This window comes from Lutzomyia longipalpis, chromosome 1 (assembly GCF_024334085.1).
Source record: "Lutzomyia longipalpis isolate SR_M1_2022 chromosome 1, ASM2433408v1".
Lineage (NCBI taxonomy): Eukaryota > Metazoa > Arthropoda > Insecta > Diptera > Psychodidae > Lutzomyia > Lutzomyia longipalpis.
The window spans coordinates 18070820-18095028 of NC_074707.1; the positions used below are offsets into that span (position 1 = coordinate 18070820).

The 24209-nt window shown below is 35.8% G+C and overlaps 4 protein-coding genes across 4 annotated transcripts; 2 read left to right on the top strand and 2 right to left on the bottom strand.

Annotated features, from left to right (window-relative positions):
- The first annotated feature begins 1252 nt into the window (after window positions 1–1252).
- Window positions 1253–6407, top strand: LOC129795105 (protein hunchback-like). The gene is made up of 2 exons (XM_055836148.1): window positions 1253–1541; window positions 4408–6407. Exon 2 carries the CDS (start codon window positions 4409–4411, stop codon window positions 6158–6160), a length of 1752 nt encoding a protein of 583 aa, XP_055692123.1. The 5' UTR covers window positions 1253–1541; window position 4408; the 3' UTR covers window positions 6161–6407.
- Window positions 6408–17374: 10967 nt separating this feature from the next.
- Window positions 17375–18946, bottom strand: LOC129795153 (nucleotide exchange factor Sil1). Its single transcript, XM_055836207.1, has 2 exons — window positions 18731–18946; window positions 17375–18666 (listed from the first exon to the last, which is right to left on the bottom strand). The coding sequence occupies exons 1-2, from the start codon at window positions 18843–18845 to the stop codon at window positions 17432–17434; spliced, it is 1350 nt and encodes a 449-aa protein (XP_055692182.1). The 5' UTR covers window positions 18846–18946; the 3' UTR covers window positions 17375–17431.
- A 61-nt stretch (window positions 18947–19007) lies between these two features.
- Window positions 19008–20069, top strand: LOC129795187 (iron-sulfur cluster assembly scaffold protein IscU). Its single transcript, XM_055836272.1, has 4 exons — window positions 19008–19168; window positions 19277–19396; window positions 19666–19849; window positions 19911–20069. The coding sequence occupies exons 1-4, from the start codon at window positions 19091–19093 to the stop codon at window positions 19982–19984; spliced, it is 456 nt and encodes a 151-aa protein (XP_055692247.1). The 5' UTR covers window positions 19008–19090; the 3' UTR covers window positions 19985–20069.
- Window positions 20070–22662: 2593 nt separating this feature from the next.
- On the bottom strand, window positions 22663–23758 carry LOC129795226 (vasotab). Its single transcript, XM_055836316.1, has 2 exons — window positions 23436–23758; window positions 22663–23286 (listed from the first exon to the last, which is right to left on the bottom strand). The coding sequence occupies exons 1-2, from the start codon at window positions 23461–23463 to the stop codon at window positions 23042–23044; spliced, it is 273 nt and encodes a 90-aa protein (XP_055692291.1). The 5' UTR covers window positions 23464–23758; the 3' UTR covers window positions 22663–23041.
- Between the last annotated feature and the right edge of the window lie 451 nt (window positions 23759–24209).

Below are 24209 nucleotides of genomic sequence, written 5' to 3' on the forward strand. Positions count from 1 at the left end.
TCTGGAAATGCAACAGTAAGCCCCGGTTTTCCCTATCGTAAAATTCCTATATATCTTCATCACGTTTACGCTATGTTCTTAGAAAAACTTTAATTCCACGCACGTCAAATAGATACAATAAAAAAAGTTCTAAAGCACTAAAAATAAAAATCTATTTTTTTTTAATTCTATAAAATCATCTTGATATACTAAAGCTATTTTTATTAGAATAAAATATTAGAATTTCTATTGAAATGTAAAAAATAAATAAATATACGTATACAAGTTATTGATTTTCCTTTAAAAAAAAATAGACGCACGCGGGTATGCATTAAAGTTCATAAAACACAACTACAGATAAAGAAATTAAAATTATAGACCCTCTTGGATTAAATTCATTTAATAACGTCTTAAGTGGGCCTGGGGTGCAGTGGATAGAGCGCTTGATTGCGCATCCAAAGGTCACCGGTTCGAATACAGAACCCCCGGCAACGCGCCCCATCCGCCAACGTGCAATTAGATCACGTTGACCGGTTGGATCAGGAGATTGATACACTCCTATCTGTAAAATGGCCCACACGTGGTAGTATCTAGCAAGGCCGCCCACTACTTCTCCGCAAGGAGAACAACAACATTATATAGGGCGGCCGGCCCTGTTCCTATATGGGACGTAGCGCCAAAATATTTTATTATTTTTAATAACGTCTTAAAGGAAAAAAGACATTAAAAAATGACTTGCTCTTTAAACTATTATTAAAGAAAATATTAATCCTTAAAAAGGTTGAGCTTTTTCATCCATAATTTTCATCATGAAAATTATGAAAAAATTGCTTTTTAATAAATACATCATGTGGAAGATAAAAAGGTAAATGATTATAATCTTTAAGAAGATTGAATTTTTTTTATTATTCTCTTTTTATATTAATTTTTTGCCACGAATTACTCCATCCTTTGCTTCTGCGCTTTTGCTATCCCTGACATATACCTAAGGGTTGGCTTTCCAGACTGGAATATTTCCATCACTGTGTGAGTGCTACAATGTGCAAATGTTCGCACTTCTTTTCAAAGGTACACAAAATGCAGAGTCAAGTCAAGATACTTCTCGGTCCCTTTAAATTTCCTTACACACACTGGGAAAATACACACACATACACATCATCCCTTCCCCTTCCACACAGGCAGATTTTTTTTTCAAAAATTGAGCTTGGAAGAGCCAAAAGAGGAGAAAGCAAAATGTGAAAGAAAAGACCTATGACAATTTCAACTGTAAGGCAAAATCTCAGTTGCTACCCAAATCTCGTAGGAGTAGGAAGTGCATGTAACGTCCTACCAACAACCATAAAAAAAATCGGGGATAATAGTGTCTTTGGGACAAACTGAACATATCTCAGAACTTTATTTAAAAAAAGAAAATTTCAGCCAAAAACGGAGCTCAACTAAAAAATATAAAAAGTGTTGAAAAGTGATTTAAGTGTATGAAGGTGATTGTGAGACATAGTGGACAATTGGAGAGATCATTTTAATTTTGATTCATCTGCATCTTTACGATAAAAAATCAAAAAGTGAGTGAGATTTCAAATAAAAAAAAAACATTTTTTGCCTTTACGATACGTAAGAACTGAGAAATTATAGGAAAAGATCAGCCCTCAATGGAAAATAGTTTTTTGAGCTTTTTTTTAAAGTAACATTTTGAGTAACTAACTGCACCCCCAGCTTTTGATATGAAATTTTTTTCGTAGATCTATAAAATACTGTAAAATATTCTCAAGCTCCTAGACAAGTGAAGTCCAAGGCATTAAATTTTTATTATCACTTTCAAAGCGAAGAATATTATAACAAGCTACTGTCAAGATTTCTTTTTACCTGATTTTAAAGCTTATACTTTTAGCATAACGCTGTAAAATTGCGAAGAAATTTTAGGGGGTTTTAGGGGCTCTTTTTTGCATAAATTAACAAGAAAATAATGTGGTCTACAAAGTAATTTTGCCTCTTCTGGAAAAGCCAAAAGTACATGCAAACAAGTTCTGTGAAAAAATAAGTGATAGTATACGGTTTTTTTTAACGCAATACAATCTATTGTTTTCTCAGCTGAATGCTCGATATCGCGACACTGTCTGAGGAGAAAGAAGACTTTAATTTGAAATACACACCCTCAAGGCAATTTAATTATATTCATTTCCGAAGGTTAATGTCATTTTTTTGGGATTGTTTTAAGACTTAAAGAAGTTTAATTATATTTTTTGTTCTCGCGACTATTAAAACAGGCTTCCTTGCATTTTGATACATAATTTAATCGATACTCTGTGCTAGGAATACGCGAATTTTTCGTGCACAAAATAGTCTCTAGAGGAATTATTTCTATAACTTATATTGGGAGAAAACGATCTCCTTCCGGTGAGCGCCAGTAAGAAAAGAATTTTACTGAGAAAATCCCAATTCCGTGCTCAGAGCTTTCGATGCACTCTGCATCATCCTCAGTGAGGGAAAGCTCTGAGCACGGAATTGGGATTTTCTCAGTAAAATTCTTTTCTTACTGGCGCTCACCGGAAGGAGATCGTTTTCTCCCAATATAAATTATCATACTACGCCAGACATACCAATTATTTCTATAACCTTCCCAGAGAGGTGGTGGTGGGCATTTGACCACCCTCGCTTGTGTATGATTTAATAGAATATGATGTTTCTTCCAAATTACTCCGGCGGCTGGATAGAATGTCATCCACCATTTTGGGAAATAAGATACATAATATAGAATCCCGGAATGGGTTTTCCTGCGCGCGCGTGTGTACTTCCATCCAAGAGTTTCCACCCCAAATTCCACGTATATAGCATCCCAAGGAGCGAGGGAGAGAGTAAAATAAAATTTGTGTTCTTTTCTCTATCGCGCGCAGCACGATGCGTCATTATTGGGAACCCTTCGTGTGTATATGCTTTCACTTTGGTCCAGAGAGAGGAAAAAAAACTCATAGATAGAAGTGAGAAGACTTAGCGTAATGCTCGAAAATGTGATGGAAAATTCCACATTCAGCAAAATTGTTTTTAATGACTTTTTGCAATTAGTGCCTGATATTTTTAACAGCTGCATGTTATTATTTTTATCCTGGATTTTACCCTACTTTTACCCAAAAATTCATTCATTTACCTCTTTTTCCGTCTGGCTATTAACGTCCTAGGAATATAAAATAATCGATTTAGGAATATTATTATTACTCCCATTAAAAAATTTGGGAACCTATAAAAATTTCGATATCAAAATTCAAATAAGAAAAAAAAATAAAAATTACAATATAGGCGTGGTTTGGGAGATTTGGATTAAAGATTTTCCCCTATTTACATTGAGGGTTGGTAGGGATGTAGCATAGCATTGGAGTATAAAGTATAAAGGATAGTTACATACATTTGATATGACGCTAACCATAAATCTGCCAAAAAAAAACTCATAAAATAACGCCCTAAGCTTCCGTAATTGTTTTTGGTGGTGGTTTCTGAAAATTTAGAATCTTCTAGATATTGGGGGTTGATCCTCTTTCTCTTTCCAGTAAAAAAATCAATTGAAACTAATTTTTTTTGATCATTTGAAATTTTTTTTAGTAAATCACATTTCTTTTTTATTTTATAAATAGAAAACTTATTTTTTATGCACTTTCTTCTGCACTTTAACTTTGTACGGCTGTTGGATTCCTTCCGGATCCATATAGCCCATTCATTATTTAAACCTTTTTTTTTTATTAAACAAAATAAACAAGATCATTCTTTATGAATTTGTTATTGACGCTTGTTTTCCTTGTGAATTCTTTAAGATTCAATCGTTTAAAGTTAACGCCAAAAATTAAATTCAAATAATTACTTTGCAATAATCAATTTTTTCATTCAATCTTGCGTAAATTAATTAAACCATAATTATCAATCTTAAACTATTCTTGAGGTATGTAATTATATGAAAATTAAATTATTTAATAGTTAATTGCAATACTCCTCGCATAGCGCTATAAGCACACGAGTTTGACGGGGCTAGAACCATGCCCAAGAGCATCATGGGGATGTAGAAGGAAGAAAAAACAACCCTTACTCTAACCCTCGTGATTCTCACACAGGGAATATCAGCATGGTGGACAAGGGTGTATCCTTTTGGCATCACCCCGCACTTTTGCACACCCTTAGCGGTTTAATGTTATGCATTATAGCGATATTAATATCAGATTGATAGTTTGCAATGCATTGAAAATTGGTAATAGCAGAACTTGGGTGGAATCATTGAATTTTCCCTCATTCGGTGGCTTGGGGTGTTTATTTATATTTTGGTCATGTGTGTCTCTTCCATAATTGGACTTCATTAGTTGGCAATCCATGAGGGCGACTCCCTGACATCGTAAGCTAATTAAGCGCCACTTTTGCTAACCATTCCACAACTTCTATACCTAATTGCAGGATGCACAGTTGGGACGTTATACAACAGCCCATCAACTATGACCACCACTGGTATGGAAACATGCCCGTGAAGAGGGAATCACCAGACATTGGGCCATATACTGGACAGGGGACAACATTGGGGCATGAATCTAGCGTTAGTTCACCCGCTAGTGTACACAGCGATGAGTCGATGCCTCAAGGAGGTCATCCAGTATATGCTGACAATCACTCAGCTACATCCCTTACGATGTCACACATTAGGGCACCAGGCTTCAATCCCCTTACACCACCTGGATATCCCAGTGCGGTGATCCCTCCAACAACAACTATCAACAGTACGCCCATGGTTCCGCAGGCCACTGAGTCACCAACAAGGAGCTTCATCGGTAGTACCGAAGGATCGTATCCACTGTTGAACAATCTCACCCCCACAAATTCACCCCCAAACGTAACACCCCCTAAATCCCCAAAGAGTGCCAAACACACCGAAACGGATGGATCCGACAATGCAGATGCAAATTGCGACATGGACGATGAGACGCGATCAAATTGCAGCGACATCGATGATGACGCCATCAGGACGCCCAAAGTGAATTCTCATGGCAAAGTCAAGACCTACCGATGCAAGCAATGCGATTTTTATGCCATCACGAAAATCGATTTTTGGGAGCACAGCCGAAATCACATGAAACCCGAACGTGTCCTCACCTGCCACCTCTGCCCCTTCATCACGGAGTACAAACACCACCTTGAGTATCATCTGCACAAGCACTTGGGCTCTAAACCCTTCAAGTGCGAGCAATGCGACTACAGCTGCGTGAACAAATCCATGCTAAATTCACACCTCAAATCGCACAGCAATATCTACCAGTATCGCTGTGCAACTTGCAAGTACGCCACAAAATACTGTCACTCACTGAAGCTGCATCTACGGAAGTACCGTCATCAGCCAGCTATGGTACTCAACTCTGATGGAACACCCAATCCCCTGCCCATTATCGATGTCTATGGAACACGTCGGGGCCCAAAGACGAAGAAACAAAAGCCAGCAAAGGGGAAAACGCCACCAACGAGTCCTCAAGCAATAGGAAAGAATCAATCGAGCCCCCTGGCAGCTATGGCAACGGGATTACTGCCGAATTTTGCAAATATGCTCCAAAATGGAAGTATGCCACTGCTCCCGTACATAAACTTCCAGCAAATCCTCGCTATGCAGCAATTCTCGCAACTCTCACCGTCCATGCACGATGATTCGGAACGTGACATGGACACGGAGGATGTAAAACCAAGTCAACCTGAACTCAACCTCCTAGCTTCAACTGCACTGGATCTGACACAGCAATCCTGCAGGGCTGGCAGCTATGATCGGGAATCGAATGGTGAGGAAGACAAGAAATCGCTTTCTTCTCCAGCGAGTATAGCATCACCACTGTCGGGTAAAAATAAACGAAAGGGTCGAGCAGTAAGATTGGATTTGAGTCGAACAACACCAACGCCCGAGATTGATGTGGACACCGAGGAACCCCCGAAAGATGTAAAAGATGAGGAAATGCTACCACCAAAGTCCCCAGCGGATGATACGTCGAACCAAAAGGTAGCCCAAGTGTATGAGTGCAAATTTTGTGATATCTCCTTCAAGGATGCTGTCCTCTATACCATCCACATGGGCTACCATGGCTACAACGACGTCTTCCAATGCAACATGTGTGGGGTAAAATCCGACGATCGGGTGGCATTCTTCCTCCATATCGCACGCAATCCCCATTCCTAATCTCAGGCAACCATTTTACATTGTGTTCATTAAATGTTACCAAAAAAACAGGAGGGAGGCGCTTCGTTTCTCCCTCTAAATACTATTCCAAAATGCATTTATATATAGTTTTTAAAATGCAATAGGGATAGAAACAACCTCATGCTATAAATATACATTATGTACACAAAACATACAGCTCTCTGTGAGATATTTTATTAGAAAGAAAAAAAAAGTCGACAATAAATCCGATTCATAAAACATAAAACGTTTCCATTCGTTCTCTCTCCCCTACATTATGTGTTTTATGAATTCGCCGAGATTAGGGGTGTGTTTTTAGCATTGTATAAAAATGAAAGATATTTTTTCTTTCTCCAAATAATAATTATATACTTATTTTTCTAGTAATAGAATATTTATTCATCTATCTTATAGAATTGTGTCTGAATTTTAAAATCAGAATGTTATATGAAAAAAAAAGTGTTAAATGTAAGAAAAAAATCCACAATTTGCAGTCCAATCGGAATAGAAAATATATTTCAAGGGATTTATGTATGGTAACTGCTATGTATGTATGTACAGTACATATAGTAAATATCTATGCAGTTGCAATAAAAAATCAAGGGTTATGTGACGTGAGAAATAGATAGGCTGAGCCACAAAGTTCTTGGTAAAGTATCAGGATTTTTAAAATGTTTTAGATATACTAATTTACAGACCGAGAAATCCTTGAAATTCGCTTGAAATCTTGAAATTTCAGTACAAATTTTAAAAATTTCAAGCGTTTCTTCGTCGCCAAATTTGGCCAATATCTAATTAATTTTGATTTTTACTCTACTCAAACAAACTTTGCACCGAAACCTAGCCTTTGGATAGTAGAACTTGTTTCAAATAAAATGGATCCTATTCGGCGACTAAGAATTCTTTAAAATTTTTGAAATTAGTACTAAAATTTTAAGGATTTCTTTGTCGCAGAATACAACCCAACATATTGAAATAATTTTAAATAAAACGTAAATAAAAAAGATGAAAAATTAGAGTTTTAAATTCGAGCAAAGCTTTCTTATTGGCTACCCTTCCTTACGTCACCACGCTACTGGCGAAGCTTTGGTGCAAGTTTGATTTAAACAGCCCATAATGAAAATTACTGCTTGCAACACCAATTTATCGTATTTGCTGGAGAAATCCCTATCTTGATACGATAATTGCTGTTACAAGCAGCGAAATAAAAAAAAAAAACCTTTACCTAATCTTTACAGGCAAAACGTCCCTTAAATTTGATTTATCCAAAAGACAATACTCTTAAAATTCTTCTAAATCAATTCATATTGCAGTAAATTTGGCATAAATTGATATTTTTTTTTAGTAATTAAAATATATCCGTCACGAATTTTCACGATAAAAAAAATCAAAGATTAATAAAACCAAATTGAAGTCAGGAATTTGAGAAATTTCCAAAAAAGAGAATAGTTGTAGAAAAATAAAATTGAGTTGTGCAATAAATTTGCCAATATAAGAAAAATATTTTTGTAAAATCTTTAATCAATGGATCTTAGCTAAGAAGAAAAATGAGAGTAATATATTGAAGACTGTAGATGTTTATCTAAATAATTTTAAAAAAAATTTCTCCCCAAATGAAAGGTAGAGCATATAATCAAAATTTGAGAGATTATGTAATTATATAATTTCGATCTAATGATGTAGTTTTTTTTCTAATTTTGCATGAAATACTTTCAAGATTCATTAGAAAATAATTTTATATGTAATTTTATCTTAAGTATTGACAAAAAAAGCATTAACTTATAACCAAAATGTCTAACTAATCTAATTATATTATTACAAAATATTTAGGAGAATTTTATTTTGTAAATTTACTACGTGTACAAAGTGTGTTAATTTTTTTTGAAAATAAAATAATTATATAATGCGAGTATAAAACCGTCCAATCGTTACAATTCCTTTGAGACTAAATTTTCTGCATATTTGCTAAGAAATTCATGAGGTTCCGCTGTGATTTCTTTCAGGGTAATATTTTTTTGTCCTCCGTCGATGCGTCTGACACGTGCTGAAACTAAATTCTTGGGGTGTTCTTCCCATTTTCTCAAAATGAGGGTCTTTTTTTCTTTCTCTCCGCTGAGTCGTCCTCCTCAAAACCCAATTGAAGTTTATTTAGCAGTAGTATTTCCCTATATTCCCCCAAAATTTCTTCATCTCTGCGTGGCATTATTAAAGAAATGGCATCGTCAAGAAAAACGAGACACGTGGATGTTTTACACATCCTTAAAATTTTTCCCCTTATTCCCGAGGGTCAGAAATCAATCTTGACGACAAAAAGAAATAACCATTTTCAAATAACATTCAATAGGGGATTTGTAACAAAATATTATGTGGCAGAAATAAAACGCCTTAATATTTTTTTTCCCTTTAGCAAAGGATCCCTTCTGACGGGGCCATATACATACAAAACTTTGCGTGCGCAAAGATTGACTTCCTTTTGCGTTAATTAGTCCTTCAAGGAAGATGGAAAAATGGTCAGAAAAATGTCAGGAATGATATTATAAATGTGATTTTTTGGTTTTTCAATTTTTTTTCTGCGTGTGAGGGTTTCTCTTCTCTTTTTGAGCCTTCACCACAGCATCTGCTGCGATGCGAAAGGCCATTTGCTAAAAATAATCGATCATCCGAATTTTCGCCCTCACACAAGGGGGTGGATTTTGCGTGTGTGTACCACCACTGAATCCAACATAGGGGTAATAAATTTTATCTTTTTATGCTTGTCAGCAAACCACTTGATGATCAAGCATTAAACTGATCACGATTGTTTTAGAGGAACTAAAGTTGGACCGTTTTCTGTTGTTCTTAGAGGCTTGGTAAGATTATAGATTTAATTTGAGTTTTTCTTCAAATGAATTTTATCACATTTTTCAGCTAATTCAGACAAAAGAATAATTTTTTTATGGATAGAAAGGTAAAAAATAAACTTAAAGGAAATGAAGAAAAATTCCAGAGATCATTGTCGTAACGTTTCTTCCCTAAATTCAATCTTGATGACAATTTGGAGATAAAGGAGATAAATATCCAGAGACAATGGAAATCCAATAAAAAAGCAAAGAATATGAATAAGTGTGAAATATCAGCAGAAAATCCAACACTTTTCTTTGTCATTCATTAGAAATGTAGCCACTCGCAAATCAATATACCCTTCTACATACATATATCAAATATATTTTTTTGCCATATATACTTTTTCCTTCATCCCATCCACCCCTTGTGTGTATATCTTATACATCAAATAGCGAGTATATAGAGCATCAAAAAGCAACCCCCACACATTTTGTCAATAAACCTTATGGAATTATATTTTATGTGTCACCCATCATGCTAGAGGCTGCTCTGGAGGACCAAAAAAAAAACACATATAGGCATATAAATATCGTTTGTAATAAAAACAGCAACTGTTCTTCACTCGTTTCCCTCCCTCTTGGTCCCTTTGGGCGCTCTCTCGCCCAGAAGGCAAATGTGGAAATTTTATACAACCATACATTTATACGGTTGATTTTTTGGATTTTTTTTTGCAAAGGGGCACTTTTGGTCGCTGAGTCCTCTCCGGACAGATGTTTGAATGGTCTCGGCACACACTACACACGATACACTCGATATGCGGAGATGCACAATCATCTCTTAGCGCATGCCACACAGATCCTCTACAACATCCAATCACACACACCAAAATACCCGACCACCGGTCACTTTCTACTATATTTTTTGCCATCTCTCCCTTTTTCATTCCCTAACTAACCACCCCTTAAAAAAATTGCCCAAAGTGAACATTTTCCAATCCACACAACGATTTATACGACATGATATGGGTCTCTGAAACCCAAATGGTGAAAAATATTGAACTCTTGCATTGAAAATCCCATGTAAACCTCTTCTAGAACCCTCATTTTATGCACTAGATTATGGTATTTCTTTCCATTCTAATGCAGGTTTAACCTTAATGCATAATTCCACTCCAATAGACCAAAGAATTACTCAACTGAAATAATTACGTACAGTACTTTCCCTTCAATTCTGCACACGTACTTCTTTCTGCATTTGACATAAAATGATTTATTAGAGGCATCAAATGTTAACAAATTAACTAAATTTTAAGCTTAATTTTGCTTGCATTTCAAATTAATTAATTGAATAATATTGTGATTTTTTATTTATTACAATAGAGACGCCGGGTTAAACTAGGTATCTCCCATTCAACATTTACGATTTTAACGATTTTTTTTTACCAATTTGGCCTGCGGTTTGGGGTACCTCAACGGAATCTGATAGATTTTGGTCTCCTGAATCCAAATCTACCACAAGTTTTGCTCTCTATGCTCTAGTTCTCTCGCAATTTGCAGTTGAAAAGGTAAATTTTATTTTAGAACTCTATTTGAGGTGTTGCTTTTTAAATTTCCTTTCGGTTAGAAAAATCGGTTTTGGGGCAGAAGTTTTCAAATTTTAATAAATTGTAAAGAAAGATGGTCTAAATCAGACAAAGTTTTTCAATACAAATGAAAGAATAACTTTTGTTTTATTACACAGAAATGTTCCTTAAGGAATAGGATTTCAAATAAAATATATTCTCAGTTGAATTTCATTTGAAACCGGATTTGCATTATCATCAATTTTATTTTGTTTAGTTTGCGTGTATAAAAAGATTCAATTTTCAAAAATTCTAATAAATTAAGAGAAAAAAAAAAGATTTCTAAACCTTATTACACGGAATTTTAAGGGTTTGATGCAAGAATTACATAGTTTTCTAGACAATTATGAAGTCAGTCTTGGTGAAAATTTCAAAAAAATAAATTCGGGGCATAATCGGGTTAATAGGTCAATAGGTTAATAGAAAATTTTTGTTTTTAAAAAAATTCCACTAAGAAGTGTCTTATTCTAATCAGGATTTGTTTAACTCCTTCTCTATTTAAAATTCTATAAATTATGTTTTTTTTTTCTTTTAATGATTCATAATCCTAAACCCTTATTTTTTCAGCTCATTAACATAAGAAATAACTAAATGTCTAAAGTCAATAAACTAATTCCTTCCAATTGGTTAAAAGACTCTGTTATTTAAGATCCTCCCATGTTATTTTATTTAGAAAACATATGAGGGGTAGAACCCTTCCTCTGTGCATTTGACACCATTTTGTTGAACAAGATTGAGGGTTGATTTTGTATTTTGTACTTATTTATAAAAAACGCGCCTTATAAAAAAATCCCCCTTCACAACCAATAAAAAAGCGATTTTTCTCATCACCCTAATCACAATCACATGCCCTCCAATAAACACGGGGAAGCGCCATAAAAAAAGCGATGTAATTCAATCATCAATTTCTCACACAAGTCAATGTAAAACTAAAAAAAATCACCCCTCATGCGAGTAGCAAAAAACAACCCAAAGATTGAGGGAAAAAAGTCTAAATCCCGGGAATAAAAAATTAACCCTACTTGACCTCGACTTGTTGCTGACTCACATGTTGAGTGTATTTTATTGAGGAAGTTTGTTTTGATGATTTTGAGATTGGTGGATCAGGGTAAAAAAAAGTGACGCAACCCCTGATAAATTTCTTTGAGGGGATTTTTTATCTTAAAGTTTTTTTTGCAGCTCGCCCTACTGTGCACTGTATAAAGTTGAAAATGTACCTATAGTTCGTAAGAGATCTCTCGGTGAAATGCCAAAGAGGAAATCCTGAACAAGAGGGTGGATTATGGCAAATGGGTGGCTAATCATGAAGGAACTCAATTGAAGGATCTCGGGGATTTTTTTGTGTAGCGAAAGATCGGTTTTTTTTGTACAAAAAAGAACGATGAGGAGAGAGAAGAAAAAAAGTGGCAGAAGAATATCAAATTTAAGAGAGCGCAAGGTCCTTTTTTTTACTGAGGCCTCCTCCCAAAAGATCCCTTCGAAGGGAAGATACAGAGGGCAGGAAAAACCAACCTAAAGTCCGTGGTTTTTGCTTCCATTGTGTATGCTCACACTGTTGAATTTTTATGCTCTCCTCCACCCTCTGAATATTCATTTTTTGTCACACAGATTCCTTTTTGCGGCAGATTTAAAATTTTTTCTATCCCCCATCAGGCTACAAACAGGTGGTGGTAAAAAAAGAAGCAACTGCCACTGAAGAATTTTAGGATGTAGACAAAAATGCAATGTGGAGTGTTCCATCAATGAAATGAAAAATGAAACTGATTGCAGAGATTATTCGGAAAGTATCGATGAATTTTTGCCCTACGTATGTTCCGGTGTTTCGTTTCCTTTGAGATTTTATGTACCAAAATGGAACGTTTAGTGTGAGTGGGTGGTGATGTTGTGTGTTTTCTTCCCACTTTTCTGCCACAACGATGAAAGAATTATTTGAAAATATTTAACCCACATTTTGACAGACTCTATTTTTAGAAGGACACATTTAGGGATTTCCACGAGGGAGGAATTTCCTGCTAAATTACTGGCACGTCATTTGAAATTTCATCATTCTTCTCAATGTTCGATAAGGGACAGATATTTATCCGTAAAGAAGAATCTATATCAAGATCTTTCTCGTAAAAAAAATCCTGTCTATAATACCCTTTAAGGAACGGAATTTCTCATATTTTTAGAGCTATTTGGACCTTTCTCAAAAATACTAAAATTCCGTTAGATCGCAAAAAATAAAGTAAAAAATACAAAATAATAATAAATCAGCAACTCTCTGTAATTTAACGTCTAATTTGTAACAATAGATTCGTAGAATTTTGAAACATTTCTCCTTTGACTCTCTTCAACTCTCTTTTAAACTCTTTACGACCCAATTTCTTCTTGATTTTTTTTGCTTTGCATATTTGAGACTTCTTAAAAACCCAAAATTTTCCACATACTTTCTTAGTGTTTAGCAGCAGTAAACCCAATTTTTTACACTAATAAAAAGTAAACCGCCTCCGTTCCCATTCCCAAGAAACTATGTTGCCGCTAAAGGGTGGACAATCCTTTTTTTATTACACTAAAAATTAGGTAGACACACCGTTACAGTTTCTTCTCATTTCTCCTCTTGTAAAGGTCAAGTTTTTGTGAGTTTTTATTGCTCATATTTTTAACTATTTTTCTTGGCCGTTACTTTTCTACGAGAGACTTTTACAACGGTGGGGATTAGGGAAATTTTTCGAGAAAGGATGCATTTTTTCCATTGTCATTGCTTTTTTCACACCGATCGCCCAATAATTCATGGTCAGTTTGGGTCAAGCTCCGCTCTTTTGGTCAGCAATGCCAAAAGTTAATTTTTGCAACCCTCTAAAATTATGGCCCGGCCATAAAAAAGAGGTCCGAGAGGTCCAAAAATCGTCAGCAGGGGCTCAAGGCTCACGGGAGAAAAGAAAAGACCGAAGAAACTGCCAAAAAGGTGATGCGAGAAAAAAACGCATCGGTGAGGTCTTTTGATATTAAAAGTGCCATCGACCCCCTCTGACTGTGTATGTCTTCAAGGGGAATTTAGGGTCAGCTTAGGCGACCATCCACAAGCCAGTAAAAGATGTGTCTCCCGGGGAATTACAATGCATGCCCTTTGAATTGCCTTCCCCCTTCAATTATTTTGGCTTTTCATCTCCTTTTTTACCCCGGCTTGAGGACTCCCTCGGAGAAATTTCATCTTTTGCCAGCAAAGTCCAGCTGAATTTGAGTTTCGAAGGAGATATAATATGCAGCACAAAAAAACCCAGATGACAAAACTTTTGTTAGGAATCTCAGCACGAGGAAGTTCCCTTTCTCATTGTATATAGGCCCTCACATCCCTCTAATTTTATAATCAGAGAGAATTTCTTTGACCACGAGAGCTGCACGCGTCTCTGCGTAGCAAAAAAGCAGTTCAAAAATGGACAAATCTCAAAGAAGAGATTCCCCATAAAATGTGTTCCTTTGTAAAAAGCATCCCTAAGTTGAATATTTTCGCTATATATGCCGTGCTATGTATGTTGTTTGTTGCTCCGTTCTTCCTCTTTGGAACGCGCGAAGACGCAACGTATATGTACAAAAAAATATCCCAGAGGGATGGAAGATTGATGAGGCTGTGAAGAAATCCAGCGACTTCATCACTTTTTCCTTAAACTGTCATTTCAAGGACCGTGTAGTAATTTTCTATAAAAGCTTCATACCCACCACCAACCGACTAAATACACCCTCTTGTCCTTCCCTTTGCACACAAAAAAACATGCTTGCGTCATTCGGTGGCACACACAAAAGCCTCACCTCCCTCTAATCTACGAAGGATAGATCCTGAATAAATTTTCATACACACATCCTCATACAAAAATGTACAAATAATAACGTTTACAGAGTGTCCCCGAAAAAAAAGAAGACAAAATTCTACAGCATCATTGTATCCTTAAAAAAAAGAGGACTTTTTGCAATCTATTTGCCATTTTATTGTTGAACAGACAGACGATAGCAATGGCGGCGACCCTTCACCCCCTCACATATCCTTCATTCACCCTCTATATGTCGTTTTCCTGCCATACTTTCTTCCTGTGCAAAATTCCCAAAATGTCCTCTCGTTAGCAAAAATCCCGATAGCTCTCTATTTGAATAATTTCACCCTCTGGCAGAACCTCTGCCAATACACCGTGTCCTGGGAGATTGTGTAATTCACACTTTGATGCGATAGAGATCTCTCTCTGAGGATAATAAAAGGCGCTTCTGGGTATTAAAAAAAGGACTTCACCACTCGAAGATGACAACCATAAAATTTTCAGAGTCTTTTCAAATTAACATTTTTTCCTCGAGATTGTAATCCTCTTATTTGTGAAATTGCTCTCAAATTTTCGAGGATCCTCGTTTCTCTATTCAGAGTCACGCAGTATTTTTTAGCACTCATCGGCTTATACTTTTGTAGCTATATGGAATATTGTGGAAGTTTTAGTTGGTGGAAACCGTGGAAACATTTATTGCAAGTTAATTTTATCAATAAAATGATTCTTAATATTAATGAATAAAGAAAATAGAATTTTGTTGGTTATTTTAAAGATTACCTCATTTTAGGCATCCTTCCGATACATTGTGCGAGTTAGGATGATAACAAATCAAGACTAATTACTCAATTAAAATAAAGTTAATTAAAGTAAATGAAGAAGAAGAATAGTCTGTAACTAAGAACTAAAAATAAAAGCTTTAATTGGTAGATAAATTCGGACAATAAGTTTTCTTGATGTCGCTCACTTATGGGGCGGAGACTCGATGCAAAGTTCAGTTGAACAGAAAATAGAATTTACAGTTTATGAAATAGGACAGAATAGCCCAGTTTGGACCTCTTAGACACATTTTTTTACCAATCATTACTTAAAATAAATTACACGTCAAATACAGAAAATTATAGACAATTTTAGGGTTTTTCCAAGTTTGTAAAAGTTCATTTAAGTTTAAGGATTTGAAGACCTTTCTAAAGAATAATTTTGTAATTTTAAGAATATTCGACCGATTTTTTTCTTTTGTGTACTTCCCAGGAACCTTTAACAAGTATTTAGTTTTCTAGAATAGGGAATAATTGTTTTAGTAGAAAGATTATTTTCTAATCTACCTTAAACTTTTAGTCTTTACAGACCTGACGGCTTAAGGCGCGACTTTATATTTCTCAAATGATTTTTGACGAAAGTCGAGACTTGGCGCCAATAAGTAACAAAGTTTCAACACTTGAGAATCGAGCTTTCTAACATCAAAAGTTTGATCTTTATTTTCTCTCAGAATGATTGAAAAATCATAAAAATAATGTGTAATAGTGTGGCAAAAATGGCACAATGGCAAAAGAAAAATATATGGCAGAAAAATAATGTATAGCACAAAGGCAATATCTTCCAGTGTTATACGATATTATAATTACTTTACTTGTACTCTCACTGATCTTATTATGCAAACGACGTATATGATTAAAGTAATAAATACTCATGACCTATTTATGGGATTTATGGGTAATCAAACCCATGTACAACTGAAGTATATGTTAAAACTGCAAAAAATAAGATAGATTAATGGACAATGTTAATAATGTACCAATTAATGGTGCACAGCCGAAGTATATGTTTCTAGTGCAAAAATTTTGTGGGGTGGTGGTTGAAGGACATGTAAATTTAAAAATTAAATAACCATTATCTGACCCTTCAGCAGGTATAAAAAAAATGAAAAAAAAACAGTTTTTCAGTAGGGATGCTATAAAGGGGGGAGGTGGCGGAGTCCCATATAGCTCTTGCAACTCGTATTGACCCCGTCTACCACCATACCAAATTTCATCAAGATTGGCCCAGCCGTTTCGAAGGAGTTCATGTGCCACAAACATACAAACTTTTCAGCTTTATATAAATTAAGAAGATTTTAATTCTATGGCGATTGAAAAAAGTCGAATTGGCCACTTTGGCCAGCAAAGTCCTCCAAGGGTTAAACACGTTAGAGACTGACCGTAAGAAAACTGTCAGTTAGACGTAATAAGTTATCAACTTGTCCTCAAACGATTAACAAAAATGTAGGAAATTATCAAAATATTTTTTTTTAATTTATCACAGAAATATTAAAGATTTTTAAATAATAAATTGTTGCATTTTAGATAGATAAATCATTTGAATAAAAACATTAAATCCTTTAGATTTTCACCATATCCGGCTCAATAAGAGACGTCAAAAACGCTTTAAGAATTCCCAAAGAGTCAACGACACTGGCCAACGATGGATAATGGAAAACCAAAAGGAGTTTATTCGTATCAATATGGATAAAACCTTTATTCGAGAAAACAATTTGGATGCGCACAATACGGTAAATAAAGAATCAAAAAAGGATAAGAAAAGTTGATAAAAATTTGCCCAAATATGCAAACAATGACGTCACAATTGTGTTTTTGGCTTTTTTCATGAAGTATAATGCAAATCGAGGGCTGCATTGTAAAACCGGCTAAGTCGGTTCGGAGCTCATACCGACTTAGCCGGTTTTACAATGCAGCCCTCGAAATGCTTCATGAATTTATACAAACAAAAAACACAATTATTGACGTCATTTTTTAAAGCAATTCCTGGCTTCTTTCATGTAAAATTCAGGAAAGTCTTTTGGTGATTTCTTATAGGTATTCTTTTTTTATCCTTTTCAAGATTACGCGGATCGTGAATATTTTCTCGAAATTTTCCCATACAGAAGTGAATAAACTCCTTTCTTCATAAAGGATCATTGACAGGATTTTACAAAAAAAAATTGAATTTTTATAAAATAAATATTTATTAAAAATTATTATAACTTACGGTACCTTCCGGAAACTATAGCTCATCTCTTTGCCCACCTCCACTTTCCTTGTATTCTTTCCGATTGTAGAGATCATGCTGCAGTCGATGGAATCCTTCTTCGAGTTCAATGAGAAATTCAAACATTTCCGGATCCTTCTCCATGCCCGACAGCCACGTTATTCGGTTCTTAACGACAAGCAGCACGTGACGGAGGTCAGCACTCTCAGACCAGCTGTCGTAGCACATGTCCTTTGTGAGTTGCATGCTGTGGATTACCTTATCCATGGAATCTGTGCACTTTGGGAGGTCCGTTTTGAGGGATATCAGGAATTGCTCGAATCTGGAGCAGAAACCATATTCCTGGAGAAGCTTCTCAATTTGCACTCGTTGATATTGACGGAATTTCTCATCATCCCTCTCTGTGGGTTCATTCTGCTGTGAAGCCACATCGTGATTCTCCCGCACAAGGTCACAAATAAGCACGAGAACCTTCATCTTCACCTTCAGCTCCACTTGCCTCGTCCAGATATCAAGGAGAACCGAAAGACCGAGCTTTGTGAGGGATTCCTTCTGAGCTAGAGGGAATTTCCTGATAAGACTTCCAATGGCATAAATTGCTGCGCTCAGTTCATCATTGAGTTGCGTCGAAGCTATAAGTCTTGTTAGGTGATCTCCAACATTTCTCTCAAAAGCTGAGATTTGTGCAGTTGGATTGTTGTGCATAACAGCTCCTAGAAGCAGGAGAGCCCTTGTCCGGATGATTGAATTCGTCTGATTGACAATATTCGGAATAATTAGCTTTTCAATTCCATTCTGATTTACAAAATTGTTCGCATTATCAATTTGATGCACGAGATATTCCAATTCATCGAGAATTTTAATCACTTCCGGATTAACTTTATCCTTCTTCAGCTCATCATACTTCTTTAGCAGGCCCGTGATGACTTCCGCATCGGTTTTTATGTCCAAATTCAATTTGTCTTTGAGCTCATGTTTGATGTCCTCGTACGTCCGGAATTTGGATTTTATCTCCTTCATTTGCTCCGGAGTGTACTCAAAGTTGTCTCCGGGAATATTCTTAAGGGCATCCTCAATAGATGGTCCATCGGAGGCATTCTCTTTGTTGGGTATTTCATCATTTTCAACGACTGTGAGTGCAGCAGAACCATCCTGTTTGGCCACGTCATCTTCCTCCTCCAAAATCTTGGCCTCCTTTTCGCCGGTCTCGAGATTTATGCGATAATGAAGGCCCGCTGGCACCTTCTGACCTAAAATGGAATTTGCAAACAACAAATTATCACTAATCCTGAGATAAAATGTGCAAATTTTTACCTTCTTTTATCGTCTGCCATTCTCGCGTGGGAATGAAAGTATCATTGGTCTCTGTGCAGAAAGTGATACCCAGAGTGAGGAAGATGGTCACGGTCACCCAAAAACACCTTTTCATTGTCTTATTTATTCAAAAATTAATTATTTTTTGGGAGCACAGAAACTGCGACCAGATAAAAATATTGAAATGTTAAAGGATTACGTGTCTTTAGCTCGAGTGTTTTTGTTTTGTTTCACGCGCGCACATGCGATTGTGTGAAACATCAATGAAACACAGCTGTTTTTGACATTTCCTTATTTTTCCATCGCAGTTTGTCGCAAAAAATTCCTTGTGCAATTTTATCGAGTTTTCCCTGTGAAAAAATGTCTCTGTCGCGTGCCTCACGCCTTCTTCAGGTCACCAAGACCCGTAGCATCCCAACTGCACTCTACCATGCAAATGTAAGTTCGAGGAATCGCGTGAAAATTCATTAATAAACAATGCGGTTTTTTGCGCAGAATTTTTGCAGGAGAATTTCATAATATTCCGCAATATTTTTGTTTTTGAAGGTCCTTGATCATTATGAGAATCCCCGGAATGTTGGATCTATGGACAAGAATGAGAAGAATGTTGGCACTGGACTGGTGGGAGCTCCAGCATGTGGGGACGTAATGAAATTACAAATTAAGGTACAGTAGAGTGTGGAAAATAGTGTAGCAATTTGCGAATTTTTGTTCTTTGCTGCTTTTATTATCTTATTCATCTTCTAATAAATTAGATAGCTAAGCTGAATATAGAATAGAAGATAGTTTTGTATGAATAATAGAAAAGATATATAAAACATTTTAAAACCTTACAAGGAGGGCCACAAATGAAGCAACGTAGTTACTAATTTTAGCACGAAACTGCCTCAATCAATCATTCAACTTTATCAGTTTATTTGTTTGATTTTTCATAGGTTGACGAGAATGGAAAAATCATCGATGCTAAATTCAAAACATTCGGCTGTGGGTCTGCTATCGCTTCGAGCTCTCTGGCCACGGAGTGGGTAAAGGGGAAATCAATCGATGAAGCTGGCAAACTCAAGAATACCGACATTGCTAAAGAACTCTCCCTTCCACCTGTTAAGCTTCACTGCTCAAGTAAGTTTACTCAATTAATTGGCGAAAGAGGAAGAGAATAATTGTGGGAAATAATTTTTAGTGTTGGCAGAAGATGCTATCAAAGCTGCTCTTGCTGACTACAAAGTCAAGCAGCAGAAGTCCAAGGACGAATAGGATGGTTGAGAGATCTCTGAAATTATTAACTTCTTTAGATTTATAGATGTGATTGGAAGAATGAATATAAATATTTTAAATAGTTGCTTATGAGGTTTTTATTGCACTTTTTCGCATTTCTTGTTACACGAATTTCTTGATAAAACCCAACACCGAATTATTTTCGTATAGACCAAAGAATCCTTCCTTGTTTAGCAGTCACTATCGCTGTATTTGATCCATTCTGGAATAATTTAGGATTCATTTTAGTGGATTGATTGCTCTGTGCGTTGCGCAAAAATACTCACCTGTTCTTTGTTGGCAATTGTATACTCTCAGCATGCAGTCGTTGTCAAATGTCTGGACACCACGGGCTTGTCCTGGTGGCCCAGCACAGATAGGGGAATAGATGAATGGACAGGCAGTTTCGCACTGACCATGGGCAAGTGCGAAGAGAGCACACACGACTAAGAAACAAAGGAGAACCGTCTTCATTGTGGCAGAGTTGATTAACGACTGATGCCGTGGGCTTTCGTTTGCAGCTTTTATCTATGGGAGGTTTTAGTCACAATCACTCGTTCGATATTGGAGTTCAAGAGAGACGTGGCCTCATTTGACTGACGCGGGAATTTCTTCAGATCCCACTTACAAAAAAAATGCAAATTACGAAATTAAAGTTCCTAAAAAAAATTATCGTATCGGAAGATGAACGAAAAAAAGGTTTTTTAGTAGCAGCTTCTCAATCTTTTATTGATAAAAACTTTAGAGCGCGAAAAACATGTCAAAGGGTTCATTTGCACTCCCCATCGTAGAGATATGTAGCCGGGATAGCTTTGCCACAGTTGTAGGATTCCATTTCACATTGGCTACCAAAGGTCTGCTGCTTACCACCATCATCAGCACAAATTGGGAGGTAGATTGCTGGACAAATTGTGGGACAAGCAGCTTCACACACAGCAAAGACCAGGAAAAGTCCTACAGAACACAATACGCGGTAAAATATTTAATCAGTTTTTTGTAAATATTGAATGTTTAACTCACCGAGAAGGCAGATCAGCAAGGTACGCATGTTGAGAAGGTGGTGGTAGTTGTTTTGGACAATAATTTCAAACGATTGAAGAAGAAATCAAGAATGAATAAATTCGCAGCTGTGCGGGGTCTTTTATAGGAGAAAAATGCACGAGGGACTCCCGAAAGTCTTATCGCTATTAGAGAATTTTTTTCTAGCCAATTTTTCCGCGTCAACCCATGATAAGGAATCTCATTAAAACAGAGGCCCTAGTTTTTCTCTCACAAAATATCCATTACACACTTTAGGACAACTGGGGAAATCACAGATATTGTAATTTAGTGAAAAAGGGCTTGTTATGTGATTTTTGAAATTATTTTTTAGAATAATTTTTTATTCTTTCAATTTATTCGCTTAAATAATTAATTAAGAGAAAGATATGAAAAATTAGGTATAAAAAATCAGCCAAAGGTAAAAACGAAGCTCAAAAAATATTTTTAAGTTAAACAGATTAAATATTTAGGGGAACGTGCCTCAATTCAGACCTCCAAAGGTCCGCGCAGAGTGAGAATAAAATGGTATAAAATAAAAAACAATATTCTTTTTCGTACAATTTTAAAGCCCATTTAATGCTCTTTTTACTCCTATAACTTTCTACACCTAAAATTTTTATCGATTTTAAGTAATAGCGGATTGAAAAAAGGCCGTAAGAGGTCTGAACTGGGTCACGAATGTAGGCTTTCTCGCGATAATTATAACAGACAGATTTTCATAGATTTTCCACGAAGAAATCGTCAAAGAATTGAATTCAATTAATGATTTCTTCGCGGAAAATCATAGTACTTTTTTTTTTACCTTTTGGAGACAGTTAAAAGTATTAGAATTTTTTTGTGCTTAAATTTTCACTGCAGTTCAGTGTTCTATTAATATAATTAACCAATTAATGCTTAATATGTTGGCCAACTTGTGTCAAACAGAAAAAATCAACGCATAGAACTTAGCAATGTTGTACACGTTCAAGGAATATGAGATTTGGATGGCAGAGCATATAATCTCTCAATTCCAAAATGGTGAAATAATTATTCATCAGGAAGATACCCTGGATTTGTATCTGGATTATGATCAGAAAGAAATTGAACATAAAAAAGATTCGAGCTAAAAAGACTAAAAAAAAAATGAGAGAGTGAACAAGACTACGAAGAGGAACCTTCAAAAAAGATTTTTGTCAAAGAAGTGAAGAGAAACGATGAACAAGCATGGCGGTTTTGGACGAATTATACGTTCATTTGTTCATAATCTCAAGCTTTTCTTTTTAAAAAAAATTAGAACAGATTTATGACTTTATTCATTTCATCATTATATAAATTTTATTATATTGTCTGTATTGTCTACACGGTCTCAATGATACTTGAGAGTTAAAAGTTATGCTTGTTCATAAAAAAGCATACAACAACAGTGCGAAAAAGCTTTGAATTTTAATCAAGAACTCCTCAAGTTAAAAATCAAACATGACCTCATTTGTATTTGGATCATTTTTAAATCACAACTGCGCACAAGTTGTCTTCGGTTTGTTGCGATTCGCGTCCATCAAAAAAATTGTAACACCATCAGGAAGATCAATTGCTTTTGGCAGGGCCGCTATATTCGCAAATTCCGGGCAATGGGTAAACAATAGAAGAGACACGAGGTGTTTGTTGAACGTTATACTTTATTAAATCACGCAAAAATCAAAACGAGATGTACAACACATGATATAGTGATAGGCGCTGGTTATTGATATTTCGGCAAACTTATTTTTTTCCGTAGTAAACCATTCACCGAATTGTCTTAATTAGGTATTATTTTTTCCTGCCTTTGCGGTCAGTGTCTTGCAAACATTCCAAAAACACTGACTACTGCTGCGAAAAATCCATAATGTTGTTGAGCGGGGGTGGGCGCATAATATCTTATCAATGGGATCAGGGAATGTGAGTCAGTTTTGTCTTATCGTAATATCCAGCGTTGAATGGAAAAAAAATTGAATGTGTGGGAATTTTTTTTCTTGCTGCTCGGAACTGCTATGGGGAAACTCAATACTGCAACCGAATTGCGCTGCCACCTGGACATTCGCCTTGAGATTTCACCTCCCACTCGGTCTTGTGCTCACAGTTGTAGGTTTCAAGGGCACAGATGTTGCCGAATGTTTGGGGCTTCTCGGCACCCTCTTTGGGACCAGCACAGATGGGGGAGTAGTTGTAGCCACAGGCTTTTAGGCACTCATTGAAGTTGGTCTTCTGTGCTGGAGCACCCCAAGCAACAGCCACAAACACAGCCACTGCAACAGAACAATAGGAGGGAGTATCATTAGAGAAAAAGCTCACGTGCACAGAACATATTGCAAATCATTCGTCGTATAAAATTATATATGGGATGATAAGAGATCACTGCAATCAACTATCTAAAAAAAATCACAAGAGACAATACCTAAAGCAAAAATCCACTGAAACTTCATTGTCAATCCTCACCAGAGATTTACAACAGACTAAACCCCGTGTATGGATTGCGTCTTTATTTATAATGTAAAAGTCCCAACAAATTTATCCATTGTCGCGTGCAAATTGAATCAAGTTGAGAGTAATTCTCGCCACCCACAGACAAACAAAGGTGGATACACAAGTGATAGTTTTAGAGGTGAAATATATTAAAATTTTTATAGTCATGTGTACAATAAACACTCTTTTTGTCGCAGATTCTCACCCAAAATGGATGATTTTTTGACTCACCGTAATTGCTTTGCAAATAACACTGCGGGGAGTTTTTTTTATGTATACATGTCGCTTTTTACGGGCAGAAAGCGAAATTTATTTACCTGGCTTTAAAAATTCATTTACAAAGTCAAATACATGGATTTTGACTCAATTTCTCATTCACAAAAAAATCATTTTTCCGCATTTAAGCGCAATTTACCAGTGATAAAAAAATCATGTCTTTTTTGCCGGCACATGGGATGAGCAATAGTATACAGAGAAAATTAAATGATGAGGTTTTTTGGGAATTCCCAGTAATGTTTTCATTTTCATGATGCTTCCACAGAAATTGCGAATTGTGTTTTTGTTTGTATTTATTTTAATTTTTATTATCACGAAGAGTTTTTTTTTAAGTTGAAAATTACTAAACAAACACAGCTTTATTGTCTGTTCATTCATTTGCAGTAGATATTGAAATAAATATTAGAATTTATGCGAAATAATGTAACAA